The sequence below is a fragment of the Oryzias latipes genome, chromosome 6 (assembly GCF_053564925.1).
Source record: "Oryzias latipes strain Hd-rR chromosome 6, Olatipes_Hd-rR_3.1".
Classification (NCBI taxonomy): Eukaryota; Metazoa; Chordata; class Actinopteri; order Beloniformes; family Adrianichthyidae; genus Oryzias; species Oryzias latipes.
The window spans coordinates 6,502,663-6,526,483 of NC_136242.1; the positions used below are offsets into that span (position 1 = coordinate 6,502,663).

Below are 23,821 nucleotides of genomic sequence, written 5' to 3' on the forward strand. Positions count from 1 at the left end.
CTTTCATGCCACATTGTCCTACTGAGACACAAAATGCTCTCAATTGTGGCTGTAAAACTTTGCAAGAATCTGAGAAGACAGTCCTAAGTCATCTTCCTGAGGAGGAAGAGCTGCTGCTGAGCCTTTTTCACCAGGTGTTCACTGTCCAGGAAAGGTTAGAGAATGGACGGGCGGATGGTTGGCCAAGGTCACTGTTGTCCATTGTAATTCAGGAAGATAAAATCAACAAAAACAGCCAAGAGCTTCGAGCCACTGACTGTCCATGCCACCTTGGAAACTTATTGTTATCATAATTTAGGGTTATTGTTATTTACATGAGGGTTTTTTTTCCTATTTGGTCTGAATTTTTGCAAAAATAATGTAAAAGTTACCCTTTGATATGTTTAATGATGAATGAGAAGAAACACCATTTTCATTAGTTTGATATTTATCACCCCAAATATGAAGACATGAATAAATAATAAACTAATAACAAACTTTATTTGTATAGCACCTTTTAAGATAAAAGTCACAAAGTGCTTCACAGTAAAACACAGAATATAAAAAAGAATTAGGAAAAAGCAATCTTAAAAAGATGTTTTTAGCTGCCTTTTAAAAGAAAACACTGAGTCTGCAGATCTGAGGAAGGGAGTTCCAGAGGGATGGAGCCACTGCTGCAAAGACTCTGTCACCTTTAGTCTTTAACCATGTTCTCTGAACAACCAGCAGACCCTGGTCACATGACCTCAGGGACCTGCTGGGAGTGGACGGCTGCACAAAGTCTTTTATGTAGACTGGTGCCTGGTTATTAAGAGCTCTGGATGTTTAAACCAGACTGAATCCAGACACCTGCGTAAAATCTGGATTTTACAAACATCCTGCGGTTTAAAAGACACATATAGCTGAATATCATCAGCATAAAAATTATGAGAAATATCATTAAAAGAGCTTAAAATATGCTGCAAAGGCAGCAGATATAAAATGAACAATAACGTTCCCAAAACTGAGCCTTGTGGGACACCAGAAGTGAGGGATGCAGAAGAGGACTTAAACTTTGAAAATAAATCTGATCTACCAGTCAGTTATGAGGAGAATCAGTTTCAAGCGGAACCGGAGACCCTGACCCAGTTTTCTAGCTTGTCCAATAAGACGTAATGGTCAACAGTGTCAATGGCTGCAGTCAAGTCCAGTAACAGTAGCACAGAGCATTTTCCTGCATCACTCTGCATCAGGATGTCATTAGTGACTCTGAGAAGGGCTGTTTCAGTGGAGTGAGCTCTGCCAAAACCTGACTGAAACTGATAGAAAATGCCATGACTGTCCAGAGCAGTTGTAAGTTGGTTAGCAACAACTTTTTCTAAAATTTTGGACATGAATGGAAGATTAGAAATAAGTAACTGCTCAAGAGGGAGGAGTCAAGTCTAGGTTTTTTAAAGAGAGGAAGGACAACAGCAGTATAATATTGGAGTTAAAAAATCTTCCAAAAAGCAAATATTTTTTCTCCCCTGATCTGAAGATCCAGTAAGGATGTGAAGATCAGTGTCACTCTTTGCAAATTGTGTCATGTTTAAATGTTTGTGCGTATTTCTTTATACGAAGGTTTTGAAGCTTTCTGCTGCTTAAAGTACAACTGTAGTGGGCTGTATAAACAAGTGAAAAAATCTGATTACATTAAGCAAAAAATAAAAAAGATACAACTGAAAATGTATTTAGAAATAAAGACCACCAGTTTTTATACTGAAGTTTGAGAGAATTGGTCTTTTTATTCCTGTTGAATATAATCTATCATGGACTTTTTCAAGTAGTAGACTCAAATTTAATGAATGCTTCTGATTGTGTTCAGGCTGTGAGCAGCAAGTCTGCATTCTGTCTGAAGACCCACGAGGACCTAACTCACCAGTTCACCTCCGTGGCTCAGCAGTGGAGCAAAGTTACGGGACCTGGTTCTCCCCTCATTCTAGGTAAACTTCCTCTGGAAGACGCTGAGCCGAGTTTTCTTGTTCTGGATCTCAGTCTTTGTGCTCTGCCCTGCAGTGACCACTGATGAGTGCCTGAAGTGTCTTGGTATCACAGACGCAACATGTGTCATTCATTATGAATTTCCCACGGCACCCAAAGGGTTTGGGAGAAGACTCTTCTGCATGTTCAAAAATTTCAGGAACCTTTCTCAACAAGTAAGCCGTGGTCAACTGTCAAACTGCTCCGATTACAACCTGGAGGGTAAAACAACCATTCAAGATGGATGAACACTAAACTTAATGTCTCAGATCAGCAAAAAGAAAGTTCAGTGAGGATCTGTGGATCAGGTTTTTGTCCCCGATCCCATTCAAATTCATTTGTTTTCAGTGTCTGTTGATACCGAGTCTCCATTCCACATTAAAAAAAGGAAAAGAAACAGATCCAGGTTGTCCCCTATTTTTTCTTTTATTCCCCTAATTTAGCATTTAACACTCAGACGGTAAATCTCCTTTTGAAGTGGTTACATATTTATTGGTAAAATAGTCCAAATTGAAACATAAACTTGAATGAAAGACCCACTCAGATGAAAATGGTGTTTTTAACATGTTCTTGCATTTTTCTGATGATTGAGGACAAAATAAACTAGTTTTCTTTAATTATATTCCGTCACTTGTAATTCTTGTTAAAGAAAGTAGAAACAGGGTGAAAAGATAGATTAAAATCAAAAATCAAATTTGTAATTAAAAAATCTGAGATTGTATTTTTTGGCCATATGACCCAGCTTTATAAATAAGTCAACAAAAGGGCCACAGTGTCATAAAGTAGGACCAGCTTTTTAAACCTGTAATTCTTACTGTCCTTTTCTAGCTTAAAGAAAAAATGTATGTTTTTCTTGATGAAAACCAGCATTTGAGCCTGTTACTGTCCTCATCCACTGTTTGTTTTTTAGATGCCTCATGAGTTTTGTTGTTGCAGCTTTGTCCTTATCCACTCTCCAAATGCTCCACTTTCATGTAATGCAGTTTGCTCTAACAGTGTTGGTCTGGTGGACTGTAAATGTAACCTCCACAGACGCAGAGCTCCTCCTGTGCTGCGCGCTCAGTGCTGCTGATCTCAGAGAAGAACTCTCGCCACATCATCGGTGTTATGCGATACCTCAGACGGACCGATGCCCTGCTTCCCCCAGAGCTGCTGGCCTTTGAACGGGGAGTCCTGAAGGCCCGGGATGAGCAGAAAACCAGCCGTCCTCTCTGTAGCTACCTAAAGAGCTTTGGAGTGTGCAGGTCTGGAGACACTTCTCACCACAGACACAAAAGATGGGAATCTTAAGAAAGGAAAAAGAATCCTGTTTCTGTGTGATTTCTGTCTTGGGAGAAAATGAATCCTATCAAGACAGTATTTTAAAAGCAAAATAATCATGGGTCAAAAAATTTGTCTTGACTAGAATTTTTTTTCAATTTAAACATTCTTGGTAGGACTTTTTACAGATTGTTTTGCCTATTCCAAGAAAATTGTTCAAATTTGCTGATTTTTTTGCCTCATTTCTTGGGGGCATGTCTGCAGTGGAGAACAAAACGTTCAGTGTCATAATGCAGCTCAAACGTGTCAAAGCAAACTGTCTGGTTAATGGAGTCATTTTCTGCATGTGACGGGATTCCCTTTCTTTGCAGAGACAGCAGTGTGTGTCCTGATCGGCACACATTCTCACCCCAGCTGGATCGCTCTGCACTCCCTGCTGCTGGAATCATAGAAGTAAGCTGGGTTGATCGCTCCCTGCCTTCATCCCTACTTAGCAGTTGACACATCCTGGTTTAGGGCTGGTTCATCTGTGTACCCAATGGGGTGTTGAAGGGGGAAATGTAAAGACATTTCTGCTAATCTGCTGTTTCCTAGGTTCTTCCTCTCTTCATAAAGTCTGCATCAGTGTTCGGAGGCCGTTTAATCAGGAAGGAGGACAGAGAGTTTGATGAAATGGTTTCTGGCATGGCTTCTTATTATAGTGACAAGAAACCAGAAGCCAGAGAGCTGCAGGAAGGAGGTTTATATGCTGTTCAGGAGGATGACACCTTCCACAGGTTTGAATCCAACTCCTCCCTGTCAAGTCATTGAGAGAAAATCATCTTCCAAAAATGTGAACAGTGGCACTAAAGTGCAGGTGTTAATGGGTTAAGTTAATCCTGTTGAAATTGGATATGAAGTAAAGATCAACATGGTCTCTACTTCCTACAGCTGATGAGGCTGTGCACATGCTCATGTTAGCTGGTAACATACTTCAGACAAACATCCGTGTTTGGAATTTCTGTGAGGAACATGCTGCAGGATTTCTTCTGATAAAGATAGGAGTGCGTTGGAGAAAACGGTCACCTTAGAGAACAGAATGAAGACTAAAAAGATGGAGCTTTAACGTTAGTAGAGGCAAAGCAGAACACTTGAGAAAACCATCAGCAGGACAGAAGCAGTTCAAGTTTAATTTTATTTATTGACGCGGAGCTTCAACTTGTCCCCAGTTAACAAGGGGCCATACATTAAAATCTCAAAACATTAAATGCAATTTAGGAGTCATTTAAACAATTTCAAATAAAGTAAAACAATTTAAATGAGAAATAGAAAAATATAGATTAATACAATAGTAAAACAAGAACACGGATAAAAACAGGAGCAAGAAAAGCACCAGCAGAGCAGAGTCTCATGCTGCGTCAAAAGCTTGGCCTGAAAAATAGCTGTCAAGAGGTTTTTAAACATAGAAAGTTAGGACGCCTGCCGAATGATCAGTTGTAAAGCCTTCCACAGATTCGTTGCACATGCTTGTTTGCCCTGAGCTTCCTCCTGGACCTCAGCACCTCCAGGAGAAGCTGATCGGCAGACCTGAGGCACCAAGGATGGAGCTCAGAAAGATGAAATGATTGAAACAAGAAGAGAATGAGCTCTAAAATTCACAGGGCGTCAGTGAAGGGTAGCAGGGATGGGGGTGATGTGGTCCCTTTAACACACTCCATCCAGAACACGGATACCATCGTTTGGACCTGCTGGAGACGGGAAAGGGACGACTGGCTAACCCCAAATAAGGTGCTTATCTGGCACCCGGGAGTTCCCAGGCTGGGGACTGGCGTAGGAGGACTTGGACTTGGGCTCTTCTTCTTGCCCAAGGACCCACACTGGATTAGGCTCATCGTGCCCCCTGGGAATTGAACCCTGACTTCCCATGTACTCTGGCTGGCACGCAGGAAACCTGGTTCGATTCCCAGGGTACACAATGATCCTTATCCAGTGGTGGTCTGTGGGCAAGCTAGCTACCGAACTATGCAACCATAAGGGGACCTAGGTCTGGGTCACCCTGTGCCAGTCCCCAGCCCGGATAAAACACAGGGTCGTGTCAGGAAGGGCATCTGGCGCAAAACTGTCTGCCAAAGCACCCGTGGGAATCAGTGAAAGCTCATTTGCTGTGGCGACCCCTGGCATGATGTGCTGGAAGGTGAACAGCAACATTAAACCTTGGGAGAGCTGTAAACTACATCTGACAGTTTCCACGCTTTTTTAACAACACACCATGTTCTACGTCCTGATGGCCTCTTGTCAATCAAGCTCTTCTGTGCTAGTTCTTCTTTTGCAGTTTGCCATAATCTGCCATACATTTACATAAGTCTTCAACCTGGAGCAGATCCATCTTTTCATTTCATAAAACTGGACATATTTTTCTTTGAAAGTTTGAGTTTGGAGAGTTTAAACGGAAGAGAAAATTGTGAAAATGTTTGTTTGCCTGAGAAAAGTGTCTGAACCTCTTTCACCTGATGGGAATCATGTTCTGGTAGTCAATGAGTTTAAAGCCTCGCCCCCATGTGACGAAAAGTTGAAAAGTCTGAATTGAAACTGTGAAGTGAGGACTGACAGCGAAGAAGCGAAGAGACAAAACAGCAGCTGTTACAAATAAACATATTTTTATTTCGTTTCAGTTGTAGCTTTAGAGTATTATATTAATTCAAGTTTCAAAGTTATCATTTTTTTCAAAACTTAAATATTTCTTTCAAGTTTTAAATATATATATTTTTTTTAAATTACAGTTTCATTTTTCAAATGTTCAGTCATTTCTTCAAGTTTACAGTGTTTACTTTTGAGTTTAAAACTTTTTTTACTTTTCAATCTGATTTTCATTCACTTCTGCTGATCCTGATTTGACCCCATAAGTAACTCACTGTACAGCAGCAAAAACGTCTGTCCGTCATTCAGTCATGAACAGCACCTGTTGTGGCTCATGTTTGGATCTTTTTACGACAAGAATCTCTACAAAGCATTAGAACACAGAAAGATGATGGGTGTAAAGTGGACAGATGTTTGGCTGACTGGCCCATGAGCTGTGTTTTTTAATTTCATTTTATTTTTTTGGCAGGGTGAAGATCCTCTCTTTACCCAAAAATGGCAAGAGTCAGTTCTTCTGCGTCTATGTCCGGTTCATCGATGTAGGCAGAGAAAAGGAAGTCAAGTCCTACCAGATGTTAAAGCTGCCGGAGTCCTTTCATTCTCTGCCCGAACAGGCCGTGGAGATCATCGTGTGCGGCGTGAAGCCCGCGGATGCGGAGACAGACTGGCACCCAAAGGTCTCCCCCCATGATTTCATATGACAGCACCTGATTTGTTTAGCAGTTCCTCTGCTCGCTGAGGTGGGGGATATCATTTGGGATGTCAGCTGCAGGATGTTCAGCTGATGCTAAATATGTTCCTGTAAAATACAAGTTTGGACTTTTAGTTGTAGTGCTGACCGTCTGCTGGATTTTCAGTTCAGAAGTGGGATCGAGACCACTCTCCTTACCTCTGTTTTGATAGAATAACAAATGTAAATACAAATATAATTTTAAGTTACTTTACTCTGAAACCTACTAAATGTAATGGTAAGAATACCTATAAGTACGGAGGGAGGAGAAGAAAAGTTGATTTATCTTCTGCAGCCGTGATCTGAAAGAGATCGGTGATTGCAGGGCAGCCTGACTGGATAGAATGGGGATATGAGGATGACTGTGGTGGTGGGGACGATGAAGAGGTAAAGAGCAGAGCACCAAGTGGTGGAAGTTGGAAAGGGTGGGGGCTGTATGGCTTTTAGGGAAGAGTTGAAACAGACTTTAGGAGATGGGGAAGTTCTTCCAGATGATTGGACTCATACAGCGGTCACGTTCAGCATGTTCTGGTTCCATTTTTAAGAAGAATGGAGAGAAACTGCAGAGGAATAAAACTGATTAGTCACAATGAAGGTATGGGGAAGAGCAGAGGAAGCTGGACTGAAGTCAGAAATTAACATTTGTGAACAACAGTTTGGTTCCATGCAGAGACAGAGAACCACAGATGCTTTATTTGCTTTGAGGATGTTTCTGGAGAAGAACAGAAGGAGCTGGATCGTGTCTTTATAGATCCACAAAAAGTCTATGACCCGATCCAGAGACAGGAGCTGTGGTTGGAGGTTGGAGTTGTTCAGGACATGGAGGAGAGCTGGAAGACAGAGGGGAGATGTTCTGGAGGTGAAACTGAAGGTGGAGGTGGGACTACACCAGGGGTCGGCAACCTTTTTTACTCAAAGAGCCATTTGGGACCGCCCCTAATGAAAAGAAAGCACCCGGAGCCACAACCGTTTTGACATCATTATATATATTATGCATGTATATATTATTCAAAGGTGCTCATTACGTCGATATTCAAGGACATGAGTGTAGATCGCAGGCCAGAAAAGATAAAAAAAGTACTTCTTAAAAATCCACCAGCCAATCAAAATCCTCACTGAGAAGTACGGGACTTGATTGACATGTAGATTGGCCAATCGGACATCCTCTGAAACATACATCGCTGCAATTGCACATTATGTTCTTTAAAGGATGATACCGCGGCCGCGTGTGGGAGGAGCCACCAGCTGAAGTTCTGGTCTGATCGCTGCATGGAGCGACGTGTTTATCAATGCATGGTAGACACTGAGAATGTGGAGAGAGCAGGTTTATTATTTTGAAGAGTTCTACTTGGTAATCATGTTTCCATGTTTGGGTTTATAAAATCATCCCAGAGAAAGTCTCTGCTTCAACTCCCGCAGTGAAAGCTGCGTCTCAATCTGACGCCTGTGTTTGCATCTCTCTGACAGAGTTTGAAGCCAAAGCCCCTCCTCCGCCTAGTTACCTGCTTTTACTCTCTACCTGTTCACCTGTTCACATCCTCTGCAGCTGAGATTTGTTTCCCCCGCGCTCCTCAGTGTGTCCTACACAGAGAGCACAAAATACGGTAGTCGGGGCGCTCCAGGGATGAAAAAGCCGGACGCAGGTTATAGCGGGGATAGAGCGGGTTAAGCAAATGAATGGAAGAAGGCGCTCCGCTGAAGAAATATTCAATATTGTACACATTTTATTATTAGTCTGAACTATCTTTTATTTAGAAAAATCTTTTATTTTGCTAAATCAGTCCAGTGCGGAAATAAACATCAACAAAAGTTATGTTTTTGGCCGGGTCTGGCGGTTTTCAGATGACTTTTGGGCTGGAAAACTGTGACTATCTGGCAACACTGGAGCGAACTCTCTGTCATCAACGTGTTGCTCTCTGCCCCGCAGCACGTCAAGTTCCCGGCAGAAGATCACTCCGGACCGCGTGTCTCTTCCTGCTATCAGCTCTGCAGTTCTCGCCCGATAAATACGAGCTCATTTAGGAAGCTGGTTTTGATGTGGTACGCGCTTCGTACGGAGCCAGCAGATGAACAAACTAAAATAAAATTTAATTATTATAAAATACTCATTATTTTCCAAAGTCTCAGGGAGCCACAACAAAAGGAAGAAAGAGCCACATGTGGCTCCAGAGCCATGGGTTGCCGACCCCTGGACTACACCAACGATTAGCTTTGAGCTTCTTGTTTCTGTGATGATGGACAGACTGACAGATGAGGTCAGACCAGAATCTCTGGGGACTGTGATGTTTGCAGATGACACTGATCTGTATTGAGAGCAGAGAGCAGGTGGAGGAACATCTAGAGAGGTGGAGGTTTCTCTGGAAAGGAGAGGAATGAAGGTCAGTAAGAGAGAATCTGTGTGTAAATGAGAGGAACGGTGAGGTTACTGGGAGCAGAGGTGGAGAAGGTGGAGGACGTCCAGAACAACAGAGAGAGTAGGAAAGAGGTGGAGAGGCGTGGTCAAGCAGGTTGGAACAGGTGGAGGAAGGTTTCAGGTGTGATGTGTGACTAAAGATGAAAGGAAAGGTGTAGAAGACGGTGGTGAGAGCAGCCATGTTGTTGGTTTAGAGCTGGAGGAAGCAGAGATGAAGATGTTGAGGTTCTCTGTGGGACCAGAATGGATCAGGAATGAATCCATCAGAGGAACAGATCATGGTAGATGTTCTGGAGATCAATGCAGGAAAGCAGATGGAGACGGTTTGGACAGGAGGAACAGTGATGGTTCTGGGGAAAGGATGCTGAGGTTGAAGGAAAGAAGACTAGAGGAACACCAAAGAGGAGGTTCATAGGAGGACATGGGGGTTGTTCACTGAGTGAGGAGGATGAAGACGAGAGAAATGGGTGAAGCCCAGAGATGACCCTAATGCTACGTTCACAGTGGCCTGGGAAATGCGAGTTTGAGTGACCACTTCCAATGTAAGTCTATGTAAACCCATGTGTACTGTAGGCGCCTTTCGGACTTCTGCATTCAAAACTCTTGCGTTCACGTGACGCTAAGATAGTTTTTTAGTCTGCTAGCGGACTCTACATACAAAATGCCCCGCAGTTGTGCATGTGTGAAAAGTTAAACAACTTTGACCAATCAGGGACTCAGATTTGGTGGTGACGTATGGGTGGGGTCCTTTTCAAAACATGGAAGTGCCAACCGTTTGTAAATTGATCATGGATTAGAAATTAATAATTGCGATTTATTCTACGACACCAAGTCTTTCATATAAGGAGTAGAGCTGTGAAAGAAAAAGCCTGGAGCAAGATTCATGTTATTTGCACCTCTTCAACATTTCACACCAAGCCTCTTCAGACTGTGAGTACATGTGCTAGTATGGGGCAGCACCAGACCGGTGTAAACACCATATGGTGAAAGCACGTTGGAAAACCCACTTAAGAGTATGTATGTAGCATTGAACGACATAAAACTATAATCTAATTTGAGGAGAACTTTGTACGCTGTTGCAATGTTTTAGACCATGCTTTTCCAGTTTGGAAGCTCGTCATTGACATCCCACACGCCTAGAAAACTGACAGGTTTTCAGACAGTGGTTCTTTCAATCTGCAGGTCATCAGAACCATCAGTCAGAAGATCCGGGGTCTGCAGCATCGGGCCAGAGCAGTTCTGAGTGTGGGGAACACTGTTTTTGTTGATCCAATGGCAAGTCTCTTTTCCCATTTTATCTCTTTTTTTCATTTTTTTCAATACTGACTTCATGAATTAAAGTTTTAGGCTGTTAATAAATCAATCAATCAATCCATATATACCTATAAATTGTTTCATTTGTTATTTTACGAGTTTTTTTCTTGTTTAAAATTAAAAAAAGTTTTCTTCATAAAACTTAATGGTTAACCCTTTAACACCTAAGCCTCAAAATGTCCACCTGGACTTTTTTGCTAATTTAAATTATAAAAACGATCAGAGTTTCCTATAAATGAATGCTTTTGCCCCTTTTTCCAGAAAACTTGGAATTTTCAATATCTATCAGTATTTCCCAATTTACTCCATGTCATGAGAGTTTAGTTACGGAGCTCTTGACCTGACATGGGTAAAAAAAAAAAAAAAACATGTTCCCACGAAATAATTCCTGTAATAAGTCATTCATAAACACGGATGTTTGCAATACTTGGATTTACAGCAGATAGCTTCACATTTCTGTCGGTGAGGATGTTTAGAGATTGGATTTATTTATTTTAAAAAGCTCCACAAAAGCATCAGTAATCACGTCTCCATGTCTGGTTCATTCACATCCCGGTACGGTTCTCCGTCCTGCCGCTAAAGCCGCTTTCCGCCGCTTCAACCGTGTCTCTGTGAGCCACATTCATTCAAGAGGAGAAAAAGAAAAACCAAAATCAAACTATAGGATCTAATTGTTATTGTCTCCATGAAAATAAGAAAAATACCCTAAGATTAAGGACGCCCGAGCGTTCTGCTTCCCCATCCGACAGACGGACAGCCGCTGTGGGATGGGGTGTTGTACTTTTTTCTCCAAATTTTATTTAAGAAGGTTATAAAACAGTACATTTAAATCCACTTGGGTCCAATTTTGGACCCATGACTTATATCTCCATTCTCAACATTTTTTTCCTTTTTTTCAATAACATAACTTGGTGTCTAAGAAGACACATTAACAGGGAACAGCGGATGCATTATGAGGAAGGGAAGTAAACAAAAAAGAAAACATTCAACTTCATTATAATTACAAGCCAGACATATTCGTTACTACCATTTGTTTTAAGTGGTTAACATAGAACATACATTGTGACCATGTCTACAAAAATTTGGGCAACTGTATCCAAAGTCAGTAGGTTGGTCTTTCCATCTGGCAGATTTCATTTACAATGTCTATCCAATTGTCCAAGCTGGGTACAGTGGGGAGGAGCCAGCGTCTAGTCAGTGCTTTTTACCAGCGGTTATTAATATTCTGAATAAATTTTCATTGGTAAGTGGGAGTTGTGTCTTACCTAAAATCAGACTACTAAAATCACAGGGTATTATCTTATTTAATATAGATTCAATGTGTTTATGTATTTCCTTCCAAAATTGTTCTATAATGGGACAATCCCAAACTATGTGGTAATGGTTGGCTTCTACTTCTCCACACTGCCTCCAGCATTTGTTTTTATCTTCATTTCCATGTTTTTTTTGTTTGGTTGTAATAAAAAACGTCATCAAACATTTCCATCTAAATTCCCTCCATGCATGTGAATTTGTACATTTCCACACTGATATACAGCAATATCTCCATTCTTCATCTATTTCTCATAAGATGAGAAATAGACTTTTGAGACCCCATCCTTTTTAGTTTCTCATGTTCAGTTGGGGTAAGACAGTGCTTCTCATATAGTGGGGCGGGGGCGCGAAGCGATTCCAGGGGGGCGCGCGGTAGTGGCGGTTTTAGGCACAGGTAATACGGGCAAATGTCCGGTGCGCAAATTTAACGTGGGGCGGTGGTGACAGCAGCTCAGTGCTTGGAAAAACATCTGGTCCACTATTGGGTTCCTTTTGTCTGTTATATCACAGTTTGTAACAGCCTGAAACCTTTGAATCCCCGTCCGTGCAGCTGCTCCCGTCTGCTCCCGTCTGCTCTGTCTGCTCCTGTCTCGTGTCGCACGCGGCTGCGTGAGTGAGAACGAAAGGGGAGGGGTGGTGTGGGCTCTTTCTGCCAGGTGAAACGGGGCATGCGGAGGAGAGCTGCCTGTTGCCCAACACCAGGATCACTAGCCTTTAGATTCCTCAGCTCATGCTAATAATGTCATCCTTATTGAACTATTGTACACATTTTAATGTGTCTTTATTTTCCATCGATTTATCTTTGTCTGCCTGTGGTTTAGTTGGTGTCAGTATTTGACATACAGACAGCAGGTAATGCAGGAAAACTGCTGCACTTTATGAGATCATAAATAAACAATCCATAATTTAGAAAAAAAAAATCAGCACAATGTTTTTATCTATTTCTTCAGACTAAAAACGTTAAATATATTGGTGCTGTTAATGTTTCAGATCAATTTAGATATAATATTATTTATTGAATTTTTTTTCTCTGCATCAAATGGTTCAGTTGGTCAAAATGTTTAAATAATGAATGACAGATTTTTTTTATTTCAGGCACTTTAAGCTTCTTTTCTGTTTTACACTAGAACAGGGTTTCTGTGGCTAAAATTAGTTGAAAGTGGATTTATATTGATTTTTTTTCTTTTGTTAATGTTAAAAGATACAATTTTAGGTATACTTACAACATTTTTATAGATACTAACCTAATATATTGTCACCGCGTGAGTGTGTTGGGGGAATAAGGGGGGCGCGAAACTTTTTTTTTTCTAGGGGGGCCTGGCAAAAAATAATTGAGAAGCACTGCAGCGCAGATAAGATGTGAATGTGCATCTGGTCTCTGCTGATGCCTTGTCAAGTTTCTCTTTTTTATTGAGTAACAGCAGATGTGAAAAACCTCACTTTGTAGGTTTTTTTACTTGGTAGTGATTCCACACCAGCTTAGCCACAAACTCCCATTCTTTTCCTCTCAGGTCCGTGTTACCCAGGTGCCAGGCATGAAAACTCTCATCAATGAGTACAACATCCAGTCTGAGATCCTGAAAACGGGAATGGGGATCAGAAATCCAGATCATCTGGTCCTTCTGAAGGCATTATGCCAAAACGAAAAGGCTTGCAGTCACACAGAAGAAGTTCCCCCATCAGGGTAAGAAGAAATATGTCCTAGATTGACTCCCATTGTTAGTCTCTGTTTGCTGTAGCTCCATGGAAGCTGGACAGATTTTTCTGTTTGCAGGCTTGGGGATATGCTGCCATGTTGGAATGTCAAAACCACAGCAGAGAACGGAGAATTAAGGGAACCAAGTAACTCTGTGGAGTCAGCAAACGAGTCCTTAGTCCAGATTCCCGCAGCTCCTGATGTACCTCTGGTCTCAGCTCATGGTGACAAGTCACTGTTTGACAGATCCAGCTTTTCTGCTGAGCACATAGAAAGATTGGTGTCTGCAAGGTTTGTGTACTCAAGCATCTGCTTCCAATGTTTTGCATGAAGAAACAGCTGGACAGTTTACATTCAGAAGGAGAGGAGACAAACCCCTCACCAAGTGAACCTCAAAGGCATGAAGGTCTCTCTATGGGGTTGGTTACCTAACCTGAAAGCTTGATTTCCTTCCACAGCATCAGTAATGGACGAGAAAACAGTCCTGCAGGCAACCCACTCCTTTGTGAAAACGGTAAACAAAGACATTTGTACTTCCACATTTTAGGAGAGTTGTAGACCAAATAGCATGTCTGAGGTGCTCTGCAGTGACCTGCCTTTGAAAATATAGTTTTATGTTGGGGTTCATTGAGCAACACTTGACAAACACTCAGACCGTATCGATTTTGGATGACATTATCAGAAAAATGATCATGTTGTTTCATACTCAATTTGAATTGGATGTTATATTTTATTATTATTTTGATCAGCACAATACATTTCAAGCTTATGATTTCCAACACTACAAGAAATCTGCGTATCATGAACAGATCGTTTTATTGCTCTGAAGAGCAGCAAAACTGTAACATGGAGTTAGTCAGGAGGACCAAAGAGCAGGGGCCTCATTTATAAAACTTTGCGTAGGATTTGCTTCAGAAGTGGCGTACGGATGAAACATAGGACGTGCGTACGCACAGAAATATTCAGATTTATAAAACCGTGCGCACGCACATCCTACGCATCTTTCCCTTAATAAATCACAACCAATTCTAAATGCTGCGCAGCTTTTGCGGCTTCATGACACGCCCATAGTTGCCCATCAATAGTCCGTGAAACGCCCACAAATGAATATTCATTGATTGCGAAACCATGGCAAACACAGAGAGGAAATCAAAAAAATGTATCTTCACTCAATGTGAAGTAGAAGTTATCGTTGGCGAGGTGGAAAAGAGGAGAAAAGTGTTGTTTGGAGGGCAAAGTGTGGGCATTACTAATGCCAAAAAGGCACGTGAGCGGCAAACGGTGGCAGACGCCGTAAATGCTGTAGCCTCACAACCTCGGACCGTGGCCGACATATAAAAGAAAAGGTCGGACATCAAAGTCAAGGCAAAAAAACGTCTAGCGCTGTACCCCCCCCCCCCCACACACACACACACACACACCCGTGTCTGCCACGGGTGTGTGTGGGGGGGGGGGGGGACACCGGAGCTGACCCCACCTGATGAGAGACTGGCGGCAATAATTGGGGAAACCCCTTTTTTTAAGTGGAGTGGTGACTGAGGCGGAGGGGGACACCGACGCGACACCGACGCGCCAGATGCACCGGGTGACACCCCCCCAAAAGCCCGCAGAGGTCCAACAGGACGGCTCGAGGAAGTCGGAACCGGCTCATAAGCCACTCGTCCTCGTTTGCCAGCAAGTCTTCTTGCTGTCTAAATGCGTTCACTCCGAATTCTTCCATTTGCCACATCTTCTAAGAGCGCAAGATCAGCCATTGTGCGTCATTACGCATTGTGATGGGGCATTTTATTTCCCTCCATTTAATTACATCTGACAAGCTACAGATGTCGGGAATAATCGACTTGGAAATGGGAAATTGATCAGCGCAAATGTAATTTCTTGTTGCTTTTTGAATGGTTGAGACATACGCCATACATTGTTTTATCAAAAATAAAACAAACTACAGGCATATGCATGAATACCATAATTCCGTAGCTTATGAAGAAATGTTTTACTATGAAAACAACTTTCCCTAGTGGACAATTAATGCATCTCTCTCTATCTATCCATCTGTCTGTCTAATTGCACCTATATCTGCTCCGCCAGACGGACACATTATAAACGTGGCCAATCAGTTTTGTAAATTATTTTGTTCTGTTAACTATATTATTTATGAGGATGAATTGCACAACATGCCAATATTGCAGAACATATTTCACTTTTCTTTTTGCAAATATGTGTTCATTTGAATTTCTGTTGTAATTTTCGTTTTATTTTTTTTATTTGTTTCACTGCTGATCGATCAAACGGGTGTTTGTGTTGGCTGTTAATTGTAAGACTTGCTTTGTGAAGTCTTCATGTTATTTCTGAGAGGCAGTATTGTCATTTTCACTTTCACGTGTTTCTTCCATCTGCCGACGGTGTCGCCGTTTCTCATTTCACCCGTCTTTGTGCGTACGCCTGGGTCAGCGCTTGCGGAAGGACCGCACATTTTCCCGTCAAGTTTGCTTTTTATAAATCTCAACTATTGCGTAGAGAGTGGCGTACGCCTTCTTTTGTGCGTACGCAACGTTTATAAATGAGGCCCCAGGTCTTTATTGAGGACATGGAGGTAGGTGGCTGGCAGACGCGGGTCAGAGACGGGTGAGAGTTGAGGATCCGGCAGAGGCTGGAAGAATGCTCAGAATTAGAGGACAGAGACACTTCTGACTAAACACTGCAACAGCTGTGGGACTGCTGGGAGTGGAGTGTGGACAACCAGGAAGTGCTTGTAATCTGCAGATAGTTTCAGCTGATGGCCAGAAGGGGAGACGGAGGACCGATGCATGACAGAATCACGGCACATGTGCACACACGTTCATGTGTGAGGAAGATTTTGCTTTGCCTTCCACACTTAAATGTTTCCTATCAAACATATTTAAATAGGAGTCAAAGACAACACAAGTAAATATAAAATGCAGTTTTCAAAAGATTTTTTTATTATCAAGGGGAAAAAAGAAATTAAACCTTTATTGCCCTGTGTGGAAAAGGAATTTCCCTCGAAACCTAACAGTATTTAGCAGCAACAACTGCAATCAGGCGTTTGCGATAACTTGCTACAACAGCTGATCCTGTAAACAATGCTCCTTCACATTGTTTCATAACCAGAAGTGGTGGAAAATAGTCCAAAAAGAGCAGCAGGCAAGCCACTAATGAGGTGTAAAAAGAGCGTGTTCATCAAAAAAGAGAGCAGAGACTGAAAGAAAATGAGCTGCAAATGAGGAGGTCCCTGCTGCCTCCGCTCCCTCTCCTCAGCCATTCTGCTCCTTTCCCGAACGTCCATAGATGTTGTTTGTGTGAAGCTGAGTGTTCCTACAGTCAGCTCTGTTTTTACAGGTGAAGGTGAGGATGGAAGCTCCACTTACCAGGTTGTTGACAGCGGCCTGACAGACTGTAAAAGCTCTGCAAAGAGGTGAATAAAAAAGCATTTCAGCGCATCAATGTGACCATTGACAGACATTTTATTGATTTTTTTGACACACATTTCTCCTGATGGCCTGGCTAGCGCCAGTGCACATTGATGGGGCTCATTGGTGAATTTGAGTGATTGGGTGAATGGCACTGAAACTGTAGAGCACTTCGAACCCTGAAGAAGTTAGAAAAGTGTTCCATAAACAGACCCCTGTTTACAACTTACTGTATAGTGTCTGTTCTACTTTGGCAAAGCACCACAGCTTCTTACATGAATGAGGATACTTTAAAAGTGTGTCTTTGTCTGTGAAAAAGGAGTCATAGCTACTATTTTATCGGGTAGCAGTTTGTTTTTCACAGACAGAACCACTGAATCCTTTTTTGTTAGTTCTTCCTCACGGAGGCCAATGTTTGTAGACAAATATCAACATTAGGCTAAATTTCCCACCGAACTGTTTTCTTAATCATGGATGGTTCAAACCGGTCTGGAGCCTTCTGGAACGTCTGTGGCTTAGGTCTGTGTCTAATATCAGTGGAGCTTGTTCCAATATTGTTCTTAATTTACTCCAAACTAAAGATGTAAACAAATCACTTCACCATGTGACAACAATTGGGGTCTAGTACACAATGTGTTCAGGGTTCACATAGTGGCAGAACAATTCCCTTTCCCTCTTAACAAAAGGCTGTTCATCCTACTTTTGAACAGTAAATTATTTATCAAACCGTATAAAGTGAGAAGTTAATGTGTGGTCTTATTCCAGAAGAGACCTGGCCTAAATGTGGTCATTATCTAGAACAAAGTCATGACCTAGAGCAGGGGTGGGCAAACCTTTCCACTGGTGGGTCTTAGCGTTCTCAAATGTGACTGGTGGGGTGGATTTATAATAATGTCATATTTGTTCTTCAGCTTCCACCCACAGGTATGTTGGTACCAGACATCCCAGTGTGTGATGGTAACCGTGAGACTGATGAATCCAGAGAATCAGTGCTGCGATTTCTTTCCTGACAGAGTGACCTACAGGTATGGAAGCCCCAGAGCTCCTGTTACAAACCGATGTAGACGAGAGTCACATGCTCCAGAAGTTCTACCTGTGTGGAAAGTAAACGTACAGTGAGGCTAAAACATCCCACTTAAAAACAGGAAAGAGGCCTGTCATTTTCATCAGAAGCCTCTTCATCTATGAGAGACAACACGAGTAAAAGAATCCAGTATTTCACATTATGGGATTTCTAATGACATATCCTCAATGAAATAGTCATTTGGTCACCTACAAGCAGGATTTTCATCTCTTACAGACCTGGGACAACTTCTTTATGGGGCTCCTCTGTCCTCTACTCATGAACTGTTTGATTTGATTTGATTTATTTCAAGCATTGTAGTCAAAGCAATAAAGAATTTACACAGATTCATCAAACTCATTACAGAAATGATGAAATGACAATAAAACAAAACAAAAAAGACACTTAAATCACATTTTCTTAATTAAATACAGTGATCATTAACTGAAGTCATGTAGAGTAGAGCCCTGCGCAGGACTATTTTCTTCATCCCGCGCCCGCCGAATTTCTGACCAATCCCACCCGCTCCCGCAACGTATGTCTTACACTCCCGCCCGCACTCGCAATATGCATGTCCACTCCCGCCCGCAAAACTCTGAGAAATATTCCCGCAGAGATGCATTGATTTTGTGTCTTCTTCAGTCCCCCAGGAAAAAAAAACACATATTTGTATTGATATTATTAAAGAGATTCATGTCCCTCCTCCAGCTAATCTTGTCATGCATTACTCTGTTTTGTAATGTGCAACTTCATTATTAAATATATTTTCACTAATCCTGTTGTTCACTGACGGTCACACGTTCCCAGATGTTTTTGCCACAGGGATAGTGGGTGCTTCTCGGCTCAGGGAGGTTCTGATAGAGTGATGTTTAGCTTTTCTGGTTCTGATGGTTTTGGAGGAGGTTCTGCCTTCGGTTTGGATTTACGGAAAGTTTGAAGGTCAGCCTGCAGCTTTGCTCTGAAACGGTGAAATAGAAGAAAACTCTTCTTCATGTTTGCTCTTTACACCTTTTTCATTTCTCTCCATTCAGCAGCAGCTCACTGATGCGTAGACTTGATGACTTTTGGGTTGTGACAGCTCAGAGGGAGGGGATTCTGCTTCTTGCTGTAAAATGTGACAGTCTTTAAAAATGATCCTCCCGTGTGTGCGTGACGGCCTGAAGCGCGCTGAACCAGCTGGTAAAGATGCAGGTCAAAGTCATTTGAATTTATGGAGGAAAAAAACATTGTAATGGTTCAACAGAGCTGAAAATCTATGAATTAATTTTTTCCTGATGGAAAAAAAACTTTTTTTTAGCTTCATCCTTTTCGATATAAATAATTCACACTAGTTGGTTTGAAGGCATAAGTATGCATGTGTGAACACTATCTGTATTGTGTACATGTTGACATGTGTACATTTTAGGAGCCAACAGGTATGTTTATAACAATTGAGTGTGTGTGTGGACAGGCCCCGCCCTTATAGAGGTGTATTACATCTGAACCTCACCGTAATGAGTATAACCATCCAGCAACTTGTTGCTTTATGCTGCTTCATGGTTTTACCCCCCCTCCCCCTCCTATAATCACCCTCCTATCCCCCCCTCTCTCTAACATCCCTCTTTCTCCGTCCGGTCCAACACAAAAGATTTTCAAATACGATTATAATGAATAAAGTTTGGCCTCGATTACAAAAGGGGTTTATTCAGACATACCTCTGGTTTGTCAGAAGATTCAGAACCCCTGTTGTTAAAGTAAAACATGTCCAACACAAGAGGCCTTCAGCCCTCATCTGTCTGCCCAGCTGTTGGACAGGACAAGTTAAAAAAAAAAAAAATAAAAACTTCCGGCAGTACTGAATAGAAAAAAAACCTCAGAAATAATTGACGTTAACGTATGCATTTCTTTTCTGTCTGCGGCCCGGTACCCTAACCCGACACTGCTCTAGCCAATCTCTGAGCAACCTAATAGAGAATGTATGAAGGGAGTTGAAAGTCTGTTTCCCAGAAACAGCCTCAAAACATCACAGCTCAGGAAAAATTGATCAAAATTGTAGCTTCAGTGTGAAACAAACCTGCATCATCAAAAAAGGGCATTTAGATCAACTCCTGTACTGACCAAATACTGTTCATCTCCCAATAGTAGCCCCCCCCCCTCCCGGCGTTTATTAGACGGGCATCTATTGGAAAGCTGCGTTTCTTCCATCACAGACAGAACCTGGTGGTCAATGGATTAATTTTGTGGGGAAATTGTTTCCAGAAATGCAGAGAAAAACAGCATATGAACATTTCAGGATTGATTGAAGTAATGAGAACATTGGATTATGTTCTGATTAGCACTGGCTGTTGAAGTTTTTTCTCTTTGAAGCATCCGCCTCCGTATCAAAAGTCCTCTTGGGTTTCATGAGGATCTCTTTCCTGGAGACACGCCCACCTTTCCGTCCTGGTTCAATAATTCAGGTTCAAACCAGTTCTTCTAATTTGTGGCTGGTTTTCTTTGCCCCTCCACCAGGAAACCGTTATTCCTCAGTATCATCCATCTGCTCTGTTCTCAGAAAGTTTAGGATGCAGCCCAGAATGTGGAGCAGATTCCTCACAGAATGTTCTTTGGCGAACGCCACCGCACACGGTTTACATGGAATGAGCGTTTCTTGGTTTGAGAAACCACAGACACCCAGCATCTTGGGGGGTCACTGTTAGACACTAAAGTATCAAACCCCTGTTAGACCTGCCGTTTTTTGGAGACACATTAGGAAAATATATGGTACTTCTACCCCAATATGATTTTCAAATCAATTATCCAAAAATCTGAGCATGTGATTTTTCTGGATTCTGTTTTTGATGTACAGTGTTTCTATGATGAACGTTACAGGCCTCATCTTTTTTACTGGGACAACAATTGAGAGCTGACTAAATACCAATGAGCCACTGATGTGCTATTTTAGAACGTATTGGTCTGACCTCAATGACTACTGCATCTTCTCACACTAGCTTTCAGCCTTCTGGAGGTTTCTTTTCAGAGTCAGACACAAACATCCTCCTTTCCCACATTTGCTAATCATAAATCTCTGTATTTGCTGCCCCCCCCCCCCACCACCACCACCACACACACACACACACACATTTACACCGACCAAAGTGTTCATTTGTTTTATGCTCACTGCATAAACTGTGAAATTGTCCACATTCACTGGTTCAGTTCAAGTGTTCATCTTTGTTTTTACACCAGAAGCAGTTTTCCGCCAGTCATGTGTGTCCCAGAGTGTCCTTTGTATATCCAGGCCTCCTTTGACCTGTTCGCGGAAACAGCTGAGGTCTTTTTAAAGTCTAAACCATAACTTTGAATGTGTTTCCTCTGTGACGGCATTAGCAGCTGCTGCGCTTCATCTTTGCCCCCTTGTAAATTAACCATATTTGTTACCTTTTTCTTTTTCTTTACATTTGCAGCTTTTCCATTTTCCATCCAGTGTTTTATTAATGACTTTACTTTGCAGGAGATGTTTTCTCACTGTAAGCAGTGTTCTCTGTTGGGTCTCTGTTTCTCAGTGGCACGGTGGACGGCCGGATCTTCAGAACCTGCCTGGAGCTGCAGCACAGAATTGCAGTTGACAGGTGCTCATGGGAAATGAAGTCCCATCAGCCGGTTCTCAAGCTGGTGAAGGAGGAGCAGGGACACTGGGACAGACTGGTCAGGGTGAAGGTACTGAAGCCATGGCTGCTGTAGAAAAGGATGTGAGAGCACGATAGCAGAGAATTCACGACTTTGGATGTGATTGTCTTTCCATAGAACATTTTTGTGACCTACGACACGGAGCACCTTGACGATGAAGAGGATGAGGCGTCAGACGGTGAGACCCAGTCCCGACGACAGAGTGGAGCGTTGCGGCAGCTGCTGTCACATGTGCTTTTTGTGTTGGTCTGCAGGACAGCGGTTCAGAGCAAACACAGGACAGGAGGACGTCTACGTGAACTCTGAGAGCGGCAGTGAGAGCGACTGAGGCCGCTCCACTTCACTCTGCTTTCTGTGCTCGCCTGCTCACTATGACGTTTGAAGTTAACGTTGAGGATGTCCAAACCTCTGTTAAAGGTTTAGTTTCTGTGAATTAAAAGAGGACGCTTTGGTTCACTTGAGTTTGTCATGGGGTCAGAATAACAGCCGTGCGCTGGTTTTAAACTTTCCAGATCTCAAAGAGGAGCACAACACCCAAAACCAGAACCTGTGCAGGGGAAATGTGCGGGTGTGTGTGGATTAGGCTTCTTCATCGTTCATGCACAGCATCAAAGATGCAATCCTAAACAAAAGTCTGTTGCTCCGGACGCAACAAGACGGAGCAGAAGTATCACAGCAGGAGAAGGAGCTCATTGGCCTTGAAAACCGGTAGCTAAGGCAGATGCCACTTTAATAAAAAAACACACAGATGATCAAGACTGAACACAATAAATACAGATTTAGTTCAAAAGGACACGTGCAAAGCAAAAAGTGGAGATGCAAATAGGTGGATAAATAGGCAAGTTAAGAAATGTGAGACTATGAACAACACTTTTACGGTGTGTGGAGACATCATTGTGCCGTGTTTGTGGTTCTGACCCGCTCCATGACCAGCAGCTCGCCTGGTTCTGACCTGCTCGCCTGGTTCTGACCCGCTCCCAAAAACACAACCGCTGGTGGACAGACGACCCAGAGAGGTTCTGCATGATGAGGCTTTGATTCACTTCTCATTCAACCTTTACTGTCTTTTTAGAAGAACCTTCCATCCCATAATAGACTCTGGTCGCCGTTCACAGACACGCCCCTTCTGTGCTCGCTCGCTCACACATCCTGTTGTGAAACTCAGGATGTGTGAAACTCATGACACCAGGTAGTGTTCAGCACCTTTACTTTGGTCTGTGACGGGCATAAAACCTAAATACAATGTTTCCACCGGCAGGAGCACACTGCTCCCTACAAAACTTCCAACTGTGAGAAAATGCTCAAAGTAAACGCAGACAAGACTAGACCAGCTTCTCCAAATATAACTAACTTTCAGTCACAGACATTTGAAAAACAGACAAACACAAATGATGAAAAGATTATGAGACGAACAGTAAAACGTGACTTACCCTCTGCAGCTCTCTCTGCTCTTAGGGGGCGGGGGGTAGCCACCCAAAGTAACACTAGTGGGAACTGTGCATGTAGTGTTTTCAATAAACAAAAATGATCAAATTCACACCATAAAGGAAAAAGATGAGATCTGAGAACGTTGTTGCTAGAACATTTTTACCTCTGTTACACCAAGAGTAGAGTAGCATTCAGCCTGGATGAGTCTTCAGTTCAAGGCAGAGGAAAAGCGTCTTCATGAGTTACCCAATGAAGTTTTCAATAGTTGGTGCAGAAACGCTGTGATTCACATATCCGTACAGCCCACTACTCTCTTTGATAACAGCATACCTTATTAAAGGCTGTGAATTTCCTTATAAAGAGTAGGAGGGACAGGCCAGGCCGTACCTTCCGTGACTTGCTGCATGTGAGGCCACTCAGAGACGCTCGATCGAACCCTTCAACAACACCAACATTTTGTCAGAAGAGTGCAAAAGAGGGTGGCAGACCTGGGAGATCCACTGGGGAGACGGCTGGGTTCTCAACAATTCAGTTTATTAAAAGAATAAAGTATTTAAAAAGTTCAAAAGGAATCTAAGAAAAGCTGAGATGAGTCAAAACCCGTCGCTGGGAGCAACCTCCACTTCATGGTGAAAGGGGGGGGCAAACGCTCAGTTACAACAGCCTCCCACAGGTGTTGCAAGTTGAACCCTTCCATCAGTGCCCTCTGACAGCGACATGCAGTTCTACCAGGTCACCCGTGGGCGAGGTACACTCATCCAGTCTCTGCTTCAGCTGGTCCCAGACGTGTTCTATGGGGTTCAGGTCAGGGATCATTGCTGACTGCACCATATGAGTCACCCCCACTCCCTGAATCCAGCTGTGACGATTCTGGCACTACGTGGTGGAGCATTATCATCCATGAACAGAAAGTTGGGGGAGGATGATGGTTCTATGA

The 23,821-nt window shown here is 42.6% G+C and overlaps 1 protein-coding gene across 2 annotated transcripts in view; it reads left to right on the forward strand.

Moving 5' to 3' along the window:
* Nucleotides 1-21,912, forward strand: part of tdrd12 (tudor domain containing 12) — an 81,114-nt gene extending 59,202 nt beyond the window's left edge. For both annotated transcript variants that reach the window (XM_004086241.5, XM_023955529.2), the window contains exons 22-36: nucleotides 1,823-1,940; nucleotides 2,014-2,153; nucleotides 3,010-3,221; nucleotides 3,609-3,690; nucleotides 3,832-4,013; nucleotides 6,323-6,530; nucleotides 10,179-10,271; nucleotides 13,136-13,308; nucleotides 13,399-13,611; nucleotides 13,779-13,834; nucleotides 16,675-16,750; nucleotides 17,657-17,770; nucleotides 21,333-21,486; nucleotides 21,574-21,634; nucleotides 21,711-21,912. In XM_004086241.5, the coding sequence (XP_004086289.2) occupies nucleotides 1,823-1,940; nucleotides 2,014-2,153; nucleotides 3,010-3,221; nucleotides 3,609-3,690; nucleotides 3,832-4,013; nucleotides 6,323-6,530; nucleotides 10,179-10,271; nucleotides 13,136-13,308; nucleotides 13,399-13,611; nucleotides 13,779-13,834; nucleotides 16,675-16,750; nucleotides 17,657-17,770; nucleotides 21,333-21,486; nucleotides 21,574-21,634; nucleotides 21,711-21,784 (1,956 nt within the window). In that variant the 3' untranslated portion in view covers nucleotides 21,785-21,912. The remainder of the gene's footprint in view (nucleotides 1-1,822; nucleotides 1,941-2,013; nucleotides 2,154-3,009; nucleotides 3,222-3,608; nucleotides 3,691-3,831; nucleotides 4,014-6,322; nucleotides 6,531-10,178; nucleotides 10,272-13,135; nucleotides 13,309-13,398; nucleotides 13,612-13,778; nucleotides 13,835-16,674; nucleotides 16,751-17,656; nucleotides 17,771-21,332; nucleotides 21,487-21,573; nucleotides 21,635-21,710) is intronic.
* Nucleotides 21,913-23,821: the final 1,909 nt, after the last annotated feature.